The sequence below is a fragment of the Sapajus apella genome, unplaced genomic scaffold (genome assembly GCF_009761245.1).
Source record: "Sapajus apella isolate SASKATOON/1434 unplaced genomic scaffold, GSC_monkey_1.0 scaffold40, whole genome shotgun sequence".
Lineage (NCBI taxonomy): Eukaryota > Metazoa > Chordata > Mammalia > Primates > Cebidae > Sapajus > Sapajus apella.
Genome location: NW_022436980.1, coordinates 7,396,662 through 7,413,580, shown reverse-complemented (window position 1 = coordinate 7,413,580; position 16,919 = coordinate 7,396,662). Strand labels below are relative to the sequence as shown.

At 42.7% G+C, this 16,919-nt stretch overlaps 1 protein-coding gene, 1 long non-coding RNA gene and 1 pseudogene across 7 annotated transcripts in view; 2 read left to right on the top strand and 1 right to left on the bottom strand.

Moving 5' to 3' along the window:
- SIDT1 (SID1 transmembrane family member 1) overlaps positions 1-16,696 on the top strand; it is an 87,051-nt gene extending 70,355 nt beyond the window's left edge. For 2 of the 5 annotated variants that reach the window (XM_032299036.1, XM_032299040.1), the window contains exons 18-25: positions 328-464; positions 1,093-1,201; positions 3,657-3,671; positions 4,760-4,836; positions 6,641-6,687; positions 10,638-10,743; positions 10,832-10,942; positions 13,274-14,026. In XM_032299036.1, the coding sequence (XP_032154927.1) occupies positions 328-464; positions 1,093-1,201; positions 3,657-3,671; positions 4,760-4,836; positions 6,641-6,687; positions 10,638-10,743; positions 10,832-10,942; positions 13,274-13,519 (848 nt within the window). In that variant the 3' untranslated portion in view covers positions 13,520-14,026. Of the gene's footprint in view, positions 1-327; positions 465-1,092; positions 1,202-3,656; positions 3,672-4,759; positions 4,837-6,640; positions 6,688-10,637; positions 10,744-10,831; positions 10,943-13,273; positions 14,027-14,775 lie in introns of those variants that run through there. The other 3 variants (XM_032299038.1, XM_032299039.1, XM_032299037.1) reach the window with 3 other exon arrangements.
- LOC116565459 lies at positions 3,735-4,763 on the bottom strand. Its single transcript, XR_004275451.1, has 2 exons — positions 4,332-4,763; positions 3,735-4,283 (listed from the first exon to the last, which is right to left on the bottom strand). It is a non-coding gene; the product is annotated as an uncharacterized LOC116565459 (long non-coding RNA).
- Positions 15,175-16,696, top strand: LOC116565458 (annotated as a pseudogene). Its single transcript, XR_004275450.1, has one exon. The product of XR_004275450.1 is annotated as an uncharacterized LOC116565458 (transcript).
- Positions 16,697-16,919: the final 223 nt, after the last annotated feature.

Genomic DNA, 16,919 nt, shown 5'->3' with positions numbered 1-16,919 from the left:
AAACACGTTACCCCTGCAAGTGGGGATAGTTGTTTATCATATCAGACACTCTTCTTCTGTGAAAGAGGAGTTATTTATTTATTAGATGTTTTTCCTCTGTGACCCAAAGGGCAGCCTTGGAGGGGTTTAAAAGTGGAGTACGTGGGGTCTGCCTAGAGAATGTGCCAGGAGGCTGACATGTTAGAGGTCTCCGCACAGTCTGAGGGTAGCAAATAGTCCATGGATTGAAGTGAGGGGGTACTCAGAGGCTGAAGGAAAATCTAGAAACTATCATCTGTCTGTCACCTACTGAATCCTGATCGTCTGGCTCCTCCTTTGGGTCCTCAGACACCTCCTTCATGTACATGATTGCCGGCCTATGCATGCTGAAGCTCTATCAGACCCGCCACCCCGACATCAATGCCAGCGCCTACTCCGCCTACGCCTCCTTCGCTCTGGTCATCATGCTCACCGTCCTTGGAGTGGTGCGTCCCCCACCTTCTTCCACCTGGCTGTCAAAAAGTGTCCCCCTAGGTCCAATAAATAAGCAACAATTAGCTGAACAGGTTTGGATTAACCCAGATCCTCAGTTGATGACACACTTTCATCATTGGCCCACTCATGGCACACTTTTACTTAGTTATTTAGTTGGTTATTTTAAGCAATGTATTAGGCACCTGTAGAATGACCACAGGATAATTTTAATATAAAGCTGGACCTGAGTCATGTGAAAGTGGAATGGGGTATATAAGCTGACTGGAGAGACTGACTTGAAAAAACAGAAACCAGCTTCTAAATATGCGTGGATGACACGTGTTGGCTGTTTTGGTTGTTGGAAGCGCGTGCACCCCCACTTTAGACCTGTTGCCCTTCTCCATTGGTATTCAGCTGCCTCTCCTATTTCTCCCCTTTTCCATTTTTATTTGGCCCAGTAGCCACTTTTCTTTCCCCCATTCACTGGGCAGTAAGGTCCGTGGGAGTTTCTAGAATGGGAGAAAAATAGAATGTGCACACAGCTGTTTTTGACTCCTTACGCATACGGGAGAGAGAATGATTTTGGTGAGTTTTGAAGGGAAAACCCCAGATGAAGGTAACTTCCATCTTTACTCCTAGGTGTTTGGAAAAAATGACGTGTGGTTCTGGGTCATCTTCTCTGCAATCCACGTTCTGGCCTCACTAGCCCTCAGCACCCAGATCTATTACATGGGTCGTTTCAAGATAGGTGAGTTACCTGTTAATTCTATACTAAACACACGAATCAACCTTAATGAAAAAGCAGACATTGCCTTTACTTATGCTGAAAGTGTCACTGGTCACCGTGAACACATGCTCTGAATTCTATGCCATGTTTAATAGCATATATTCTCTCCAAGAGCGTCCTCTCCCTTACAAGATAGCAGTAAGTTATTACCACTAGTTCTATTTTCAGCTGAGAAACTAAGGTTTGCCACACCTCAGAGATGAGGTGTACTGCCAGCCCCTGGTGTCAAACACTTTACAGTCTGCCAGACTGTCACTCGTATTTGCTGAATGGTATCATGCCAGTACTTCCACCTAGAGGAACGTTTTTCAGTTCGCACCATTTGACGGGAGTATTTCTCTAACCATGCTAAATGGCTGTCAAGAATTAATTATATATTTTCAAATTCTAGGGCTAGAACTTTGAGACCAATTTGCCAATCTTGGAGGCAGGACATCTGCTGAGCCCCCTCCAACTTATCGGAGAGCATTGAATGTTTTACAGAAATCAGCTTGCGATCTGCCATTGGTCAGTTATCATATATCGGAACAGATTCAAGTGGTTTTAGAGCATTTAAATTTTTAAAAATCATTTTAAGACCAGGAAGTCAGACTTATATATCCTTTTGTCTATTTCAAGGCAAATTATTATATGTAAACATAGGCAAAACCTCTGATATTAACAAAGCCCAGAGCAAGAGTGCAAATAAAAGCCTGCATAGTATTGCATAGCATATGCATAAGAACATCAAAGTTATAAAGCAGATTATAAAGCTATTAAACACATGAAAGGAGAGAGGGAGGGAGGGAAGGAAAGGAAGGAAGGAAGGAAGGAAGGAAGGAAGGAAGGAAGGAAGGAAGGAAGGAAGGAAGGATGGAAGGAAGGAAGGGAGGGAGGGAGGGAGGGAGGGAGGGAGGGAGGGAAAGAAGGAGGAAGGGAGGGAGGGAGGGAGAGAAGGAAGGAAAAAAATACCTTCATTGCAACCTAGAAGGCCCAGGTTCAAATTTAGAATTCTTGGTTCCTCGAAGAACACTTTTTCCTGCCTCTGGTTATGTCTTAAGGAGTCTCACAGGTGTGTATGCGGCACCCTTGCCCGACATCCAATGTTCATCCACATCCCCAAAAATAGCCACCACTTGGCCATTCCCTGCCCCTAGAGGTGTGCCCTAGTGGTGCCATCTACCCTCAGGAAGATAGACAAGGGAAGGGAAGGGGCTATGCAGGCCCTAGAGCAGGCTTGGAGCCTTCTGGGCAGGTTGACACTTGTGAGGCCCCAGAGTTCAGAATTTCTAGAAGGAAAAGAGGAGTCCCTCGGCCCTGCAGACTCCCCACTCATGAGGGAACGAGGCCTCTAAAACATGGGACCCTCTTGCCCAGGTCTAAGAGCAATTCTACATAAATGAATGGCTTTACAACTAGAAGACCAAATAGGACAACTGTTCATTTTCAACGTTAGTTCTTTTGCCGTGGTCAGTAGAGTGACCTTTGGCACACACAGCCAGTGCACCTCCAAATCCCCCATGACTTGAGCCAGTTGTGTAGAACATTTGGCAGGGCACACTGGTCATGCTCCTCCACCAGACAGAAGGTAAGTGCAGTCACAGAAACTAAACTTTCAAAAGGAAAATAATTGGGAGCATCGTTGTTCTGATTTCTTCCAGAGTTGGAGAAAAATAAACTTGAGTGCAGATATATGCAATGGTAGTGACCACTAATACACAGGGGAGCTTTAATATATTTATACCACCTTTGCCTTATGCTAAATTATCTTATCTTTGCAATGCTAAATTATCTTATCTTTTAAAAGAAGTGGTTACAGATGTACCAGAGTCAAAAGAAAACTTTCTGTTTTGTCGTGACAATGATTGTGTCTAAATTTAGTCCAGAGGCAGGAAGTTGGATTCCCGGACACGGTTCAGCTGACTCCAACCTTTCTACCCATGTCATAAGCTGCCTCTGCTTTCTAATCACATGTCCTTTTTCTGTGGCCCTTCAGGCTACACAAGAAAATAAACATGGACACAGGAAAGGCGGCAGCAATGAGGAAGAACATTTCATCATTAGCTCTCATAAACCGTAGAGCTGCTTCCCCAAATCCCTACTGTGTCGCCCATCTCAGAGCTCTAGAAAAGGACCTCAGGAATTTCTCATGACAGAGGCTGGATGATAAATTGCAAGCGATGCACCAAAGTAGACAGGGAGAGAGAAAACCCTTAATTTGCTTTTCGATGAGTTGAAAACTTCTGAATGTTTGAGACAAGCAGAAAGATCCTGTGTTCTTTTTGACAAGTAAACATCACCTTTACAATCAGAAAGCAAAATTAAAGTTGTCCATCTTGAGAAAAAAACAAAATGACCAGTAGATTACATGTTTGGTTACTTTCTTACACATCTCTCTTTGTTTTTCTCCTTCCCTCTCTGCTTCTTCCTGATTCAGATGTGTCTGACACAGGTAATGTTCAGCCACCCTTTCCAGGGGTCTAGATTGGTTTTGTTTTGTTTTGTTTTGTTTTTAAATCAAAATGACCCACATGGCTGTCCTGCCAGCCCTGCTCCCTGAACACCCTCTTGCAGGCCGGGCCAGCTCCGTGGGGAGAGGGAAGCCAGAGAGAGGGGTGGCTGCACCCACCCTAGCCTGTTCCACGCCTCTTCTGAAATGCCACAGAGACAGGTTTCTCCCTCATGGTTAAATTGACGTGGGGGTAACCTTGAGGAGGAGTAGGATTCACAACAGAGCTGAGATCCACACTCTCGAAAATGTTTGCTTTGGGCAGACCCAGACAGGCATTCAATGTCTGTGGCATGGACAGCTCATAGAAACACAGCCCACCTTTGACCCTGACTGTTCGTGTAACATTATAACACACACATTCACTGCATTTCATATCATCCTTTTAAACTGTGTTTTAAAAAGCTTTCCTGTCTTTTTCTCCCCATCTTAACTCACTTTCCCTTGATGATCGTTTCAGTTCAGATAGACTTTCTGAACATGCTCAGTAGAGCCTAGGATCCTTTAGTTCAATTGTTACTAAATTATAACTGCTTGAGAAATACAGATCCAAACCTTTATAAGTTAAGATTTCCCATCCTCTAGAGAGAGCATCCTCTGAACCTTTACAAGCTAGGATTTCCCATCCTCTAGAGAGATGTTGTGGGTGCCCTCACATCTCTACTATAAAGGACACCCACAACATCTCTGTGATAAAGAAAACACCACCAGGGTAAACCGTAAACAAAGGGAAGATTAGCTGAAGGAGACGGAACAAGGGTCGGCCAGCCACCATGTTATTTGCAAGTGCTAGCTGCTTGTGTCCATCTACCTTGCCTTTCTGCTGTGTGATGCATGGATATGGCATCCCTCCATGACAATATCATTTTTTCTAAGCAAATACTTATTGACGACCTATTAGGTGCAAAGCATTCTAATGCATTTTAATGAAGTGAGGATGACATCATTCTGGCCCAAAAGCTTGGGCTACTTCAGAGTATTTGCATTTTCTCTGACTAAGCCTTCCTACCATGCATTTGTGTTATCAGCAGATATGGGAATTTTCCGGCGGGCTGCCATGGTGTTCTACACAGACTGTATCCAGCAGTGTAGCCGACCTCTGTATATGGTACGTGCATGTTCCTGTGTTCTTTGGCCCTCTCCCAGAAAGTAGGGGAATAGTGGGAGGGACAGGCTTGGGGCAGTCACTCAGGGCTCTGAAAATCAAGAGAGCCAGATGGCTGAGGGTGGCTGAGGCCCAGTTAGTGGGGGAAGGAGCATGGTACTTACTTTTTCATAAAAGTCAAGCTAACATGGTCCCATTTATATAAACAAACTATTTGCCAGTATATAATAAAGAAGAAAATATATCTATCCAACTGTTAGTGATCATTACAGACACATGCTGGGGACTAACACACACTGGGGCCTGTTAGAGGGCTGGTAAAAATAATGAAATTTAAACAAAATAAAATAAAAAAAATGAACAGTGATCATAGCTATGGGGAGGATCGAGCAGAGTACCCCTACAAAAAACCATCCAAAGAGGTACCCTGGTGGAAGTGAAAGCGCACACCACTAATAATCCCCCCAGGCAGCAGGGGTAAGCTGGAAGTTTGGGTAATTATGAATAAGCTGCTATAACATTCATGTGTAGGTTTCTGTGTGGACATAAATTTTCAACTCCTTTTGGTAAATACCAAAGGGAGCTACTGCTGGATTGTATGGCAATCATATGTTTAGTTTTGTAAGAAACTGCAACACTGTCTTCCAAAGTGGCTGTGCTGTTTGGCATTCCCATCAACAATGAATGAGTGTTACTGTTGCGCCACATCCTCGCCAGCATTTGGTGTTGTCGCTGTTTGGGGATTTTAGCCATTCTAATAGGTGAACTCATGTTTTTCTATGAAGTTATTTCCTCCAAATTGGATGGATCACCTAAAAGATAAAGAATTGCTAGTTTTAAATAGATGAGAGGTTATGCAAATAAAACTATTACCAACTCTCTCCTAAAAGTTTTAAGTAGTATGTAAATAACAGGGACAGACTGTGAATAAATTTCTGTCCGAGTAATTGTTATTGATTGATTGATTGAGACAGAGTCTTGCTTTGTCACCCAGGCTGGAGTGCAGTGGCACAATCTTGGCTCACTGCAATCTCCACCTCTCAGGTTCAAATGCTCCTCAGGCTTCAGCCTCTTGAGAAGCTGGGCTTACAGGTGTGTGCCACCACATGTGGATAATTTTTTGTATTTTTAGCAGAGAGGGGGTTTCATCATGTTGGTCAGGCTGATCTTGAACTCCTGATCTCAGGTGATCCACCTGCCTTAGCCTCCCAAAGTGTTGGGATTGCAGGCATGAGCCACTGTGTCTGGCCTATTGTCCTTTAAAATGGAACTTTTCTCCCTATCTTCTCCCCTACAAGAGTGTATACTGTAGATACACAAGTTTGAGAGTTTCAGGACCCCCTTAGAACTAGAGTAATGGGTACAAAACTAACTCCCTACAGCTGAGGCCTGAAAGTCGCAATAGCGGCTACCAAGTAGTACTCTCCAGAAAAACAGTCCTCGATTACACAGTACCAGTGGCAGAGTTCTCTTAACTATGAAGTAATCAGTGCATACCGCTAGCCTCCCCACTAAGAAGTGGTCCATGCACCAGCTCCACTAAATATTGGGGAGAAATAGAGTCCTGCTTTGCTGACCACATTTTCTTTCATAGGGATGAGGTCAGGTCTATTTGCAGTTGGAAGCCTTGCCATTTAGTCCTTGTACACGATTAATGTCAGATCATAGGTAAGGCTCTCTTAGATCCATAGGAAAATTTTTTCACCAACGCAATTGTTTTCCTATAGTTGATGCTTCCACTACAGTAGCATAAAAGAAAAGTAGGGTGTGCAGCCTCTAATTTGATGTTTTCTTTCCTCTTTTCTAGGATAGAATGGTGTTGCTGGTTGTGGGGAATCTGGTTAACTGGTCCTTGTAAGTGGTCTTAAGAAAACATGTTTTTGCCTTTATTAATGTTGGTAACCCTGTGGTTTAGCTTTCCTTGACTGTGATTTTTACAGAGAAATCTGAAATTAAGGAGAAGGTAGGACTGCTTGTTCTAGAGACTCAAAACAGGTGTTTTATTTCCTGCAAAGAAGGCAGTAGGACATTCTTGTGCACCAATTGTAGCCTCTCTTAAAACACTGATGTATTGAGTTCATTTGCTTAAAAAAGTAAACATCAAAAGCTGTTAAATCTATGTGGATACGATGGATAGATAGATGGATAGATAGATGGATAGAGAGATAGAGAGATGGATAGAGAGATAGAGAGATGGATAGATGGATAGAGATAGATGGATAGATGGATAGATGGATGGATGGATGGATAGATGGATAGATAGATGGATAGATAGATTAGATGGATAGATAGGTGATAGATAGCTAGATGGATAGATAGATAGATGGACAGATGGATGGATAGATGGATAGATAGATGGATAGATAGATAATTATGCCAACGATTGCAAACATGCAACATAGCTTTAAACTATTTTGCAAAACTTTCCATAAAGACTACCCAGTAGGCCTTCTTTTTTGTAGAAATTTTTCTTGCTCTGTGTGTGTGTGTGTGTGTGTGTGTGTGTGTGTGTGTGTGTGTGTGTAGTCCCTCTTTTCTTTCTTTCCCTCTAGATCTCTTTCTTTCTACCTACATCATTCTTCTTTCTTTTTCCCCATGGCCTTTGTTCCTCACATGGCTCAAAATAGAACAGCACAACAGATGTATATTTTTGCTAGCCAAAATTATTTTGTGCAACCTATTCTCAAACAGTTGAATGAGTGAAATATTTTTTGATCACTCAAAAAATAAGTAAGTTTAACTACTTTTATTTGTGGGTCCTACCTGATGAGCTCCTCGGGGTCAGTGGCCTTTGATTTAAAAAAAAAAAAAAAAAAAAGATTTTCTAATCCCAGTGAACATTAAGGAATGAAGAGGCATGCCTTCAGAAGAAGCCAGAATCAAGTCATGAGAATCTGAGTCTTATTTCAGGGGCATGTGCTTCTGGAAGAAGTTTTTCATGTCACCCCAGGGATTGCCTCAGGATAAGATGCATACTCTTTAAGGATTCCTCCTTTACTTGGGGCAGGTCAAGATGAGAGGATTCTTGGGCAGTGGTCTCTTCTTGACCATGCTTCTAGCAGACTGCATAGTCCTGGTGGCCCTGAAAGAGAGGGCACTGGGAGGAGAAAAGGGACCAACTTCTTGATAATGAACAGCCTTTGACTATGACCCCAGGGACATAGAATCACCTGTCTTGTCTCTGTCTCTCACATTAGCAAAACCAAACCCATGATTTGCTCACAAGACAAGGCAAATGACCTCTCTTCATAGACAGTTCTGTGGGACAACAGGGGCTCTAGAGATGAAGGCGGTGCAATGGCAGACATACACCATGATTATCTGATCGTGCACTACCGCCTTCTCAGTTGCTCCATAAAGACGTGGAATGATTTCCTATGAATGTTATTTTAAAAAGAATTACTTTCATATGGTCCTGAAGAAGAAAAATGGTGTGTGTGCATACATACACATGTATTTACATGTAGGCATAGAGATGTGTGTACATACATATGAATATATATATATAGAGAGAAAAATGATAAAGCAAATGTAACAAAATGCTAATAATTGGAGAATCTGAATGAAGGATATACAAGAACTGCTTCATATACTAAAGATTTCAAAATCTTGGAGGAGAAAATTTTCTCTATTATAGAGAACAAAGTCATTTGAGGCGGGGTGCAGTGGCTCACACTTATAATCAAAACACTTTGGGAGGCTGAAGCAGGAGGATTGCTTGAGCCCAGGAGTTTGAGGTCAGTCTTGGCAACATAGTGAGACCCTCTCTCAAAAAAAAAAAAAAAAAAAAAACAAAGTCAGTTGAAATTCAAAATGGAAAAAAAAAAAGAGTCCATTAATAGTAGCTTTACACTTTAAATACTTAGGAATAAATTTTGAGAGATGTACACAATCTTTCTTTACAAAATGTAATTACTGCTGGGCATGGTAGCTCACGCCTGTAATCTAGCACTTTGGGAGGCCCAGGCAGGTGTGGATCACAACATCAGGAGATAGAGACCATCCTGGCTAACGTGGTGAAACCCCGACTCTACTAAAAATACAAAAAATTAGCCGCTCATGGTGGTGGGCGCCTGTAGTCCCAGCTACTCAGGAGGCTGACGCAAGAGAATCGCTTGAACCTGGGAGGCAGAGATGGCAGTAAGCCAAGATGGCACCACTGCACTCCAGCCTGGGCAATAGAGCAAGACTCCGTCAAAAGAAGAGAGAGAAAGAGAGAGAGAGAGAGAGAGAGAGAGAGAGAAAATGTAATTAATACCTTATCGGGAGCCATAAGGAAAATTTAGCTAAATGAAGAGAGACCTCAGGTCCTGGGTGGAAAGATTATTGTAAAGATATTCTTTCTCAAGGTAATATGTAAATTTAGAGTTAGAATAGTATTTAAGTTAATAAGCTTTTATTCTAAAATTTATTTGCCTAGTTAGGCAAAAATTCCAAAGATCTTTGAAAAAGAGATGAACGGAAGGAAGGAGGGGCAGAGGTGACTAGCCCAGCATTGTTCCGTAGAACTTCCTGGAGTGATGTAAATGTTACACACATAAGGTCTAATACAGTAACTGTTAGCACATGGATACTGCAAACTTGAAATGTGGCCAGTATGACTGAGAAAGCAGATTTTCAATTTTATTTAATTTTAATTAATGTAAACTTAAATAACCATTTGTGGCTACCAAATGGAACAGTGCAGGCTAGCCTAATCAGATAACCTAGAATATTATAAAACAATAATAAAAGGGTGAGGCACTGATCTAAAATTAGAAATTAAAAATATGAGTCAGTGAATCCAAACGGAGGACAGAAACCCAACTAGATAGAGAGATGGCGATTTAAAAAAAAATATATATATGGATGTGTATTCATTAAAAACCATTTCAAAACAAGGAGATAAGGAAGAATTATGTAATAAAGGACGTTATAACTGAATAGAAATTTGTAACAAAATTAAAGCTAACTCCAACCAAAATTAACTGTAGCATTAATTTGAAAACCATGGACAGCTAGCAAAAATTTGGCAATGTGTGTCAAGCCAATTACGGAGATAATTTTGCTTCTATTCTAAGGAACTAATCTTAAATGAAAAAAAGATAAGCGCAATGTCTGAAAGTATTCATTTATTCATTGTAGTGTTTCTTATAATAGTGAAAAACTGAAGAATGTGGGGAAACACGTTAACAAAAGAGGAAAGATGAGCGTTTACATTAATTCAATTATGGAAACTTTACATGGTTGTTAGAAATGGATGCTTGGAAGAAAGTGTAATAAATTGGAAGTTATTTATATAGGCAAGACACTATGGCTTACAGCCATAATCCCAGGGCTTTGGGAGGCTGAGGCAACAGGATGGCTTGAGGCCATGAATCCAACACCAGGCTGGGCAACATACCAAGACCCTGCCTTTACAAAACAAAACAAAAAAAATGTCAAAAGTTAGCTGGAAGTGGTGGTATGTATCTGTAGTCCCGGCTACCAGACAGGCTGAAGTGAAAGGATCACTTGAGTCCAGGAGGTGGAGATTGCAGCGAGCCTGAGCCGTGGTTGCACCACTGCACCCCAGCCTGAGTGAGGGAGTGAGACCCCAACTCTTTAAAAAAAAAAAAAAATTTACATGTTAAAGTATTTTTTTTAAAAAATCTGTTGCATCACGAGGTAAGAGTTTAAAAAAAGTGAAGTTAACTAAAAATAAAAGTTTTTGTTTTAAAAAAAAAGAACCTGCCCCTTCCCCTTCAAGGGGCTGGGGCATTGGAAAGGCCAATAGTGTTACAAACCCACCTTAACGGCTGCCCACATTTCTCCCACGCCCGCAGCGCCCTTTTCGGATTGATATACCGCCCCAGGGACTTTGCTTCCTACATGCTGGGCATCTTCATCTGTAACCTGTTGCTGTACCTGGCCTTTTACATCATCATGAAGGTAAGAGCGGGCGCCGGAAGCGGCTGCCTCGGCCCTCCGGCTGGCGCAGGCGGGATCCCGCGAGGCCGCATCTGGTCTCTCCCGACAGCTCCGCAGCTCCGAGAAGGTCCTCCCAGTGCCGCTTGTCTGCATCGTGGCCACCGCTGTGATGTGGGCTGCCGCCCTGTACTTTTTCTTCCAGAATCTCAGCAGCTGGGAGGTAAGAGGCTAGTTTGCTATTCCAAGAAGAACTCCTCTCTCCAATTTGCCGTTTTGGCCTTTCTACCTCTCTCTTAACGTGTTTTCACAGTGTCTAAAATGAAAGTTTTCTCTACAAGGGATGGTTTTTAATAGCCACACATAAATGCACAATAACCGCATGTGGTTATCATTCTCAGGATGGCACTTCATAAATCTGTAAGCACTGGATGCTGGTCCCAGTGGATGCTTAACGTGGTCGAAAGCTTTGAGTTCATCTTGGCAACTTTCTCATCATCTCCATCCATCAACAAATACCCAAGCGGGAGTGTCATTACGTCCAGTCCATAGACAGCAGAGCCCAGGCCTAGGAAATTAGTGGTATATCTGAGGCACAGAACAGGAAGAAGTCTTAGCATTCCACCACAACCGTCACCACAATAGATTTTGGAACACTTCTGTCACTCTGGAAAGAAACCTGATAGCATTAGCAGTCACTCCTCACTTCTCCCTGACTCCTTAGCCCTAAGCAACTGCTAAATCTACCTTTTGTCTCTGTGTATTTGCTTATTCCAGATATTTCATATAATGGAATCACATCATGTGTGGCCTTCATGTCTGGCTTCTTTCCCTTATGTGTGCTAGGTTCAAGCACGTTGTAACATACATAGTACTTCCTGTCTAGTCGTTGCTGAATAATAATCCACTGTACTGATATGCTGCATTTTACCCACCTGCTCATCAGTTGATGGACATTTGGATTGTTTCTATTTTTATGTCTTTATGAATGAATGATGCTGCTGTGAATATTTGTGTACAAGTTTTTTTTCTTGAGGTAAAATATACATATAAAATTTACCATTGTTACCATTGTAGTGTGCAGTTCAGTGATCATAAATACATGCATATTCTTGTGCTCGCTTCGGCAGCACATGTAATAAATACATGTATATTCTTTTGTTTTTCCCCTCATCTCCCTCTCCCCACTACCCTTCCCGGACCTGGTAACTACCGAGCTGTTCTTTGTCTTCATGAGATCTGCTTTTCTAGCTCCCTCATATGAGTGAGAACATGCAATGTTTGTCTTTCTGCACTTCACCTAGTTCACTTAATATAATGGCCCCACGTTCCATATGTGTTGCTGCAAATGGCAGGATTTTATTCTTTTTTATTGTGTGTGTATGTATGTATATGTACATTGTCTATGTAGATATGTGTATCATATTGTCTTTGTCCATACTTCTGTTGATGGCCATTTAGATTGATTCCATATTTTGCCTATTGTGAACAATGCTATGTAATGAACATGGGAGTGCAGATATCTCTTTGACTGATTTCTTTCTTCTGGATATATATCAAGTAGTAGAATTGCTGGATCATATGGTAGTTCTATTTCTTTTTCTTTTCTTTCCTTTTTTTTTTTTCTTGAGGCGGAGTCCCACTCTGTCACCCAGGCTGGAGGGCAATGGCATGATCTCGGCTCACTGCAACACCTCCCAGGTTCAAGTGATTCTCCTGCCTCAGCCTCCTGAGTAGTTGGGATTACATGCGCCTGCCACCATGCCCAGCTAATGTTTTTTGTATTTTTAGTAGGGACAGGGTTTCACCATGTTGGCCAGGCTGGTCTCAAACTCCTGACCTTAGGCGATCCACCCACCTTGGCCTCCCAAAATGCTGGGATTACAGGCCGAACCACCGCACCTGGCCGTAGCTCAATTTTTAGTTTTTTGAGGAACTTCCAAACTGTTCCCCACAGTGGCTGTACTAATTTACATTCCCACCACAGTGGGTGAGGTTCTTTCCTCCACATCCTCGCCAGCATCCGTTACTGCCTGTCTTTTTGATACAAGCCTTTTTAATGGGGTGAGGTGATATCTCATTGTACTTTTGATTTGCATTTCTCTGATGATCAATTAACCTTTTCATATGCCTGTTTGTCATTTGTATGACTTCTTTTGAGAAATGTCTATTCATATCTTTTGCCCATTTTTAAATTAGATTTTTTCCCTTAGAGTTGTTTGAGCTCCTTATCTATCCTGGTTATTAATTTTTTGTCAGACGGATAGTTTGTAAATATTTTCTCCCATTCTGTGGGTTGTCTCTTCACTTTGTTGGTCATTTCCTTTGCTGTGCAGAAGCTTCGTAGCTTGATGTAATTTCATTTCTCTATTTTTGTTTGGGATGCCTGTGCTTTTGAGGTCTTTGTGTACAGGTTTTTGTGTGGATGTATGTTTTCTTGGAAGCTAACTTTTTGAACTAGACAACTAGTTGCGTTTTTGTAGCTTTCAGATGCTCAGCTCTGAACAGTTGAACTGTGGGAATCTTGCCCATGCCCTGCCTCACTTTCCTCCAGGGAACCCCGGCTGAATCCCGGGAGAAGAATCGCGAGTGTATTCTGCTGGATTTCTTCGACGACCATGACATCTGGCACTTCCTCTCTGCTACTGCTCTGTTTTTCTCATTCTTGGTGAGTTCGTATCTATCTTTTTGTGACTACCTTCTCTGTTTACATCTTGTACTCTCATTTTCTTCTGCTGCTCTTCCTTATATCCTTTTTTTATATTCCTCTCTAATTTTTCTTTCCAATTCCTCCTTGTAATTCAATGTACAGACCATCTTATTTCTTTCTAAAATTTTGTATCCTTTGGTTAGATCTTCAGTTTTTCTTTACTCTTCCGTATCTTTAGACACAGAAGGACAAAAGTTGCACAGCACATTTGCACAGCACATTTGTCCTGAATTGGTTATTAGACCCACGTGCCCAGAATTTCCCCAGGAATGACTTTTAGCAATTCTGATAACATTGGGTTATTCCTTCTCATGCCATACTCACATTCCTCCTCCTCCTCCTCCTCCTCCTCCAGTCTCCCTGAATATTTCACAAATATGTTACAGATTCCTTAAGTGGCCTGGGATAGCAGCCATGCCTCTGCTGCCTTCTGACCAGTCTGTCCCAAATCTCTCCTGTAGTTTGTATATTTTTTTGCCCCAGACCTTTCTCAGAAACCATGCGTATTTATATCAACCCTGGATTACAGTTTCATCCTTTAATCCTAACTTCAAAGTTTCCCAATTAGAAGTCCGTGTGCCTGCAGGCAGGTTCAATTGACAACCCTACTTGACTCCCCAGCTCCACGCTAAGCAGGCTCAGGCCTGCCGTGTAACTTCAAGAGTGGAGCAGGGCTACCCCCTAGTGGCCACTTTGGGAAGCTTAACCAATCCGTATGAACATTCCTTATGGCTTTTACTTGTGATCATCACTTTCTTGAGAGAGACAGAGACAACAAAAGCGGAACTAAAGGTTCCACGCGGGGACAGTGGTCGAGGGAACTAGAAATAGAGGAGGGTGCATTTCTATATAGCAATACTCTCTCCAACAGGACTTCATGCCCTTTAAGTCTTGACCTAAATGTTCCCTTCTAAGTAATGACTTCCCAGGCTACCCTATCAAAATTTTTTACCTCCCCACACCTGAAGCTTCCTGTATTTCCTCCCTTATTTAACTTTTATCCTTAGCACTTATTACTATCTAAAGTGCTACATTTTACTTATGTATTTGTTTCATCTCTAAAGCCCTCTTTAGAATGTAAGCTGCATGGAGAATAAGGAATTTTCTCTCTCATTCCAAACTCTATCTCCATAGCAACTGGAATAGCTTCACAAATATTTGAATTAATTGACAAATGAATTGTATAATTATGATAAGTGCCTATTAAGAGCAAGGCATTGCAGAGAGCTGCAGAAGGCATGAGGGAACTCACAGTTTCCAGTCTGTGGACGTCTCCGAGAGAAAACAGGGACTAAGTGTAACACTGACTGTCCATTCCTTTCATTCCTCCGTCCCTCTCATTTCAGGTTTTGTTAACTTTGGATGATGACCTTGATGTGGTTCGGAGAGACCAGATCCCTGTCTTCTGAACCTCCAACATTAACAGGAGAGGAGGGAGCGATCAATCTTGGTGCTGTTTCACCAAAATCACAGTGACTGCAGCAAAGTAACCACTGCCAGACGCTCCACTTGCCCCCTGTAGAGCCAACTCTGTGTTCACACAGGAAGGAGAGGGGCTGCAGGAGATTTACACCTGCAAGAAGGGAGGCAGAAGGGAAGCCATGTTGAGGACAGACGCAAACATGAGGAGCTGAGAAACACTTGCCCCTTCCATCTGCAGCTCTGAGTGCAACAGGGACAGATGCTGCATCCAAGTCAACTCGCCATCCTGGGGTCCCTCCCACCCTCACGGAGACTTGCCAGCAATGGCAGCATGCTGCTGCACTCTTCCCTCCAGTTGTCGCCCTGCCCAGAAAGGCCAGCAGCTTGGATTTCCTGCCCAGAGACTGACTTGGCCCCCTTCACACCTCTGCAACACCTGCTGCTCCAGCAGGAGTATGTGATTCTTTAGAATATGATGGGGAGGTGACCCCAGGCCCTACTGGGATAGATGTTCTAGTGGCACCAGCTAGTCACCTCCCAGAAGAAACTGTATGTTTCCCCAGGTTTGCAATGCCATCAGAAGGGTTCAGGAGTGGGGTTTGTCACACATTGCTCTTACCAAGTAACTGTCACTGGGACCAAGGCCTGGGTGCTTATATATTCCTTCGTGTCTTCATCTCACTGACCTGTGTGGATCTCATCACACTGGCTCTGCCTTCTTGGAAAGGGCCTGTCACTCACAGATGTCTGGCCAGCTTCAAGGCAGGGGAAACAGGAAAAGCCCTTTTAACAGCAGCAGGAACAAGAGAAATGACTAACCATACTAAGAGACTGGTAACAGCAGCAGCAGGCAGACAGGCCTCATGGTAAGGGCTTGGGCTGCCACAGCAAATTCAGCAGAGTGAGCAGTGCTTACTCGTCCCTGCCATTCACTCAGCTCAGCTCTGTGCCCACATCACCTTTGGGGAAGAAATCAGTGTTCTAACCAGGAACACTACTGCAGGAGTCCTCCACAGCAAGTCCGTCATCTGTCATTGTATGTAGATCAGGGCTCTGGACTTCCTCCCTGAAGTTCTCAGAACCAGCTCTCAGGATGAAGATATTGTCCTCTTCCCCTCTTCTTGCAAAAAGCACCGCTCATTTAGTATTGTCTCTCAGCTGCACCTGACTCTCATTCTCTCCCCAGTAAGGTGTTGGAAAACTCAGTATCCAGGTTCCACACGCGCTGTCTGGCAGCTCTGTGTCTGAGAAGTCCAGTATTGGCCAGGCCCCCTTGTTGCCTGTAGTATGATGTAATCAGAAAACGGATGTATAAATGTGCACATGGGTGTATATTTGCTTGTGAAATTAAAGTCACCTCTCGCCTCTGCTTTCCTGACCACTCGTTAGAAAAAATGGATCCGGCATTTTTTTAAATTATTATTCTTTCTCTAAACTGTTTGCACTGTGTTCAAAAACCCATTTTAGAAGTTTGAACAGCAAGCTTTTCCTGATTTTAAAAACATGAAGATGCTTTCAACAAAATATTTTGTGATTTTTTTTAAAGTCCCTAAATGTGTACTTAGTCTTCTATTATTCTTTATTCTTTAAGAAGTGTTGGCTTCCATAGACCATATGAAGGCCACCAATTAAATGGTGGTGTTAATGCAACATGTAAAAAAAATTTGGCAGGGCACAATGGCTCACGCCTGTAATCCCAACACTTTGGGAGGCTGAGGCTGGAGGATCACTTGAGCCCAGGAGATTGAGGCTGCAGTGAACTATGACTGTGCCCCTGCACTCCAGCTCGGACTAGAGTGAGACCCCCATCTCTTAAAAAATAAAAATAAAGATTTGAACCTGTTTATGGCTGCTTTGACCTAATTTCTTTATCTTAACACACTATGGTTTCTAATTCACAAAAGACCAAGGGAGGAAATGTGAACAGTGCAATCCATTCAAGTCGCCCTGTGGCTGAAGTGACACTTAAGAGGCATAACCTGTTTGGTAGCTTGTTTGGGAAAATGTGAGTGGAAATGGGGAGAGGGCGCTGGAGGAAAGGGTGGACCGTGCTGCTGGAGCCTTCGCT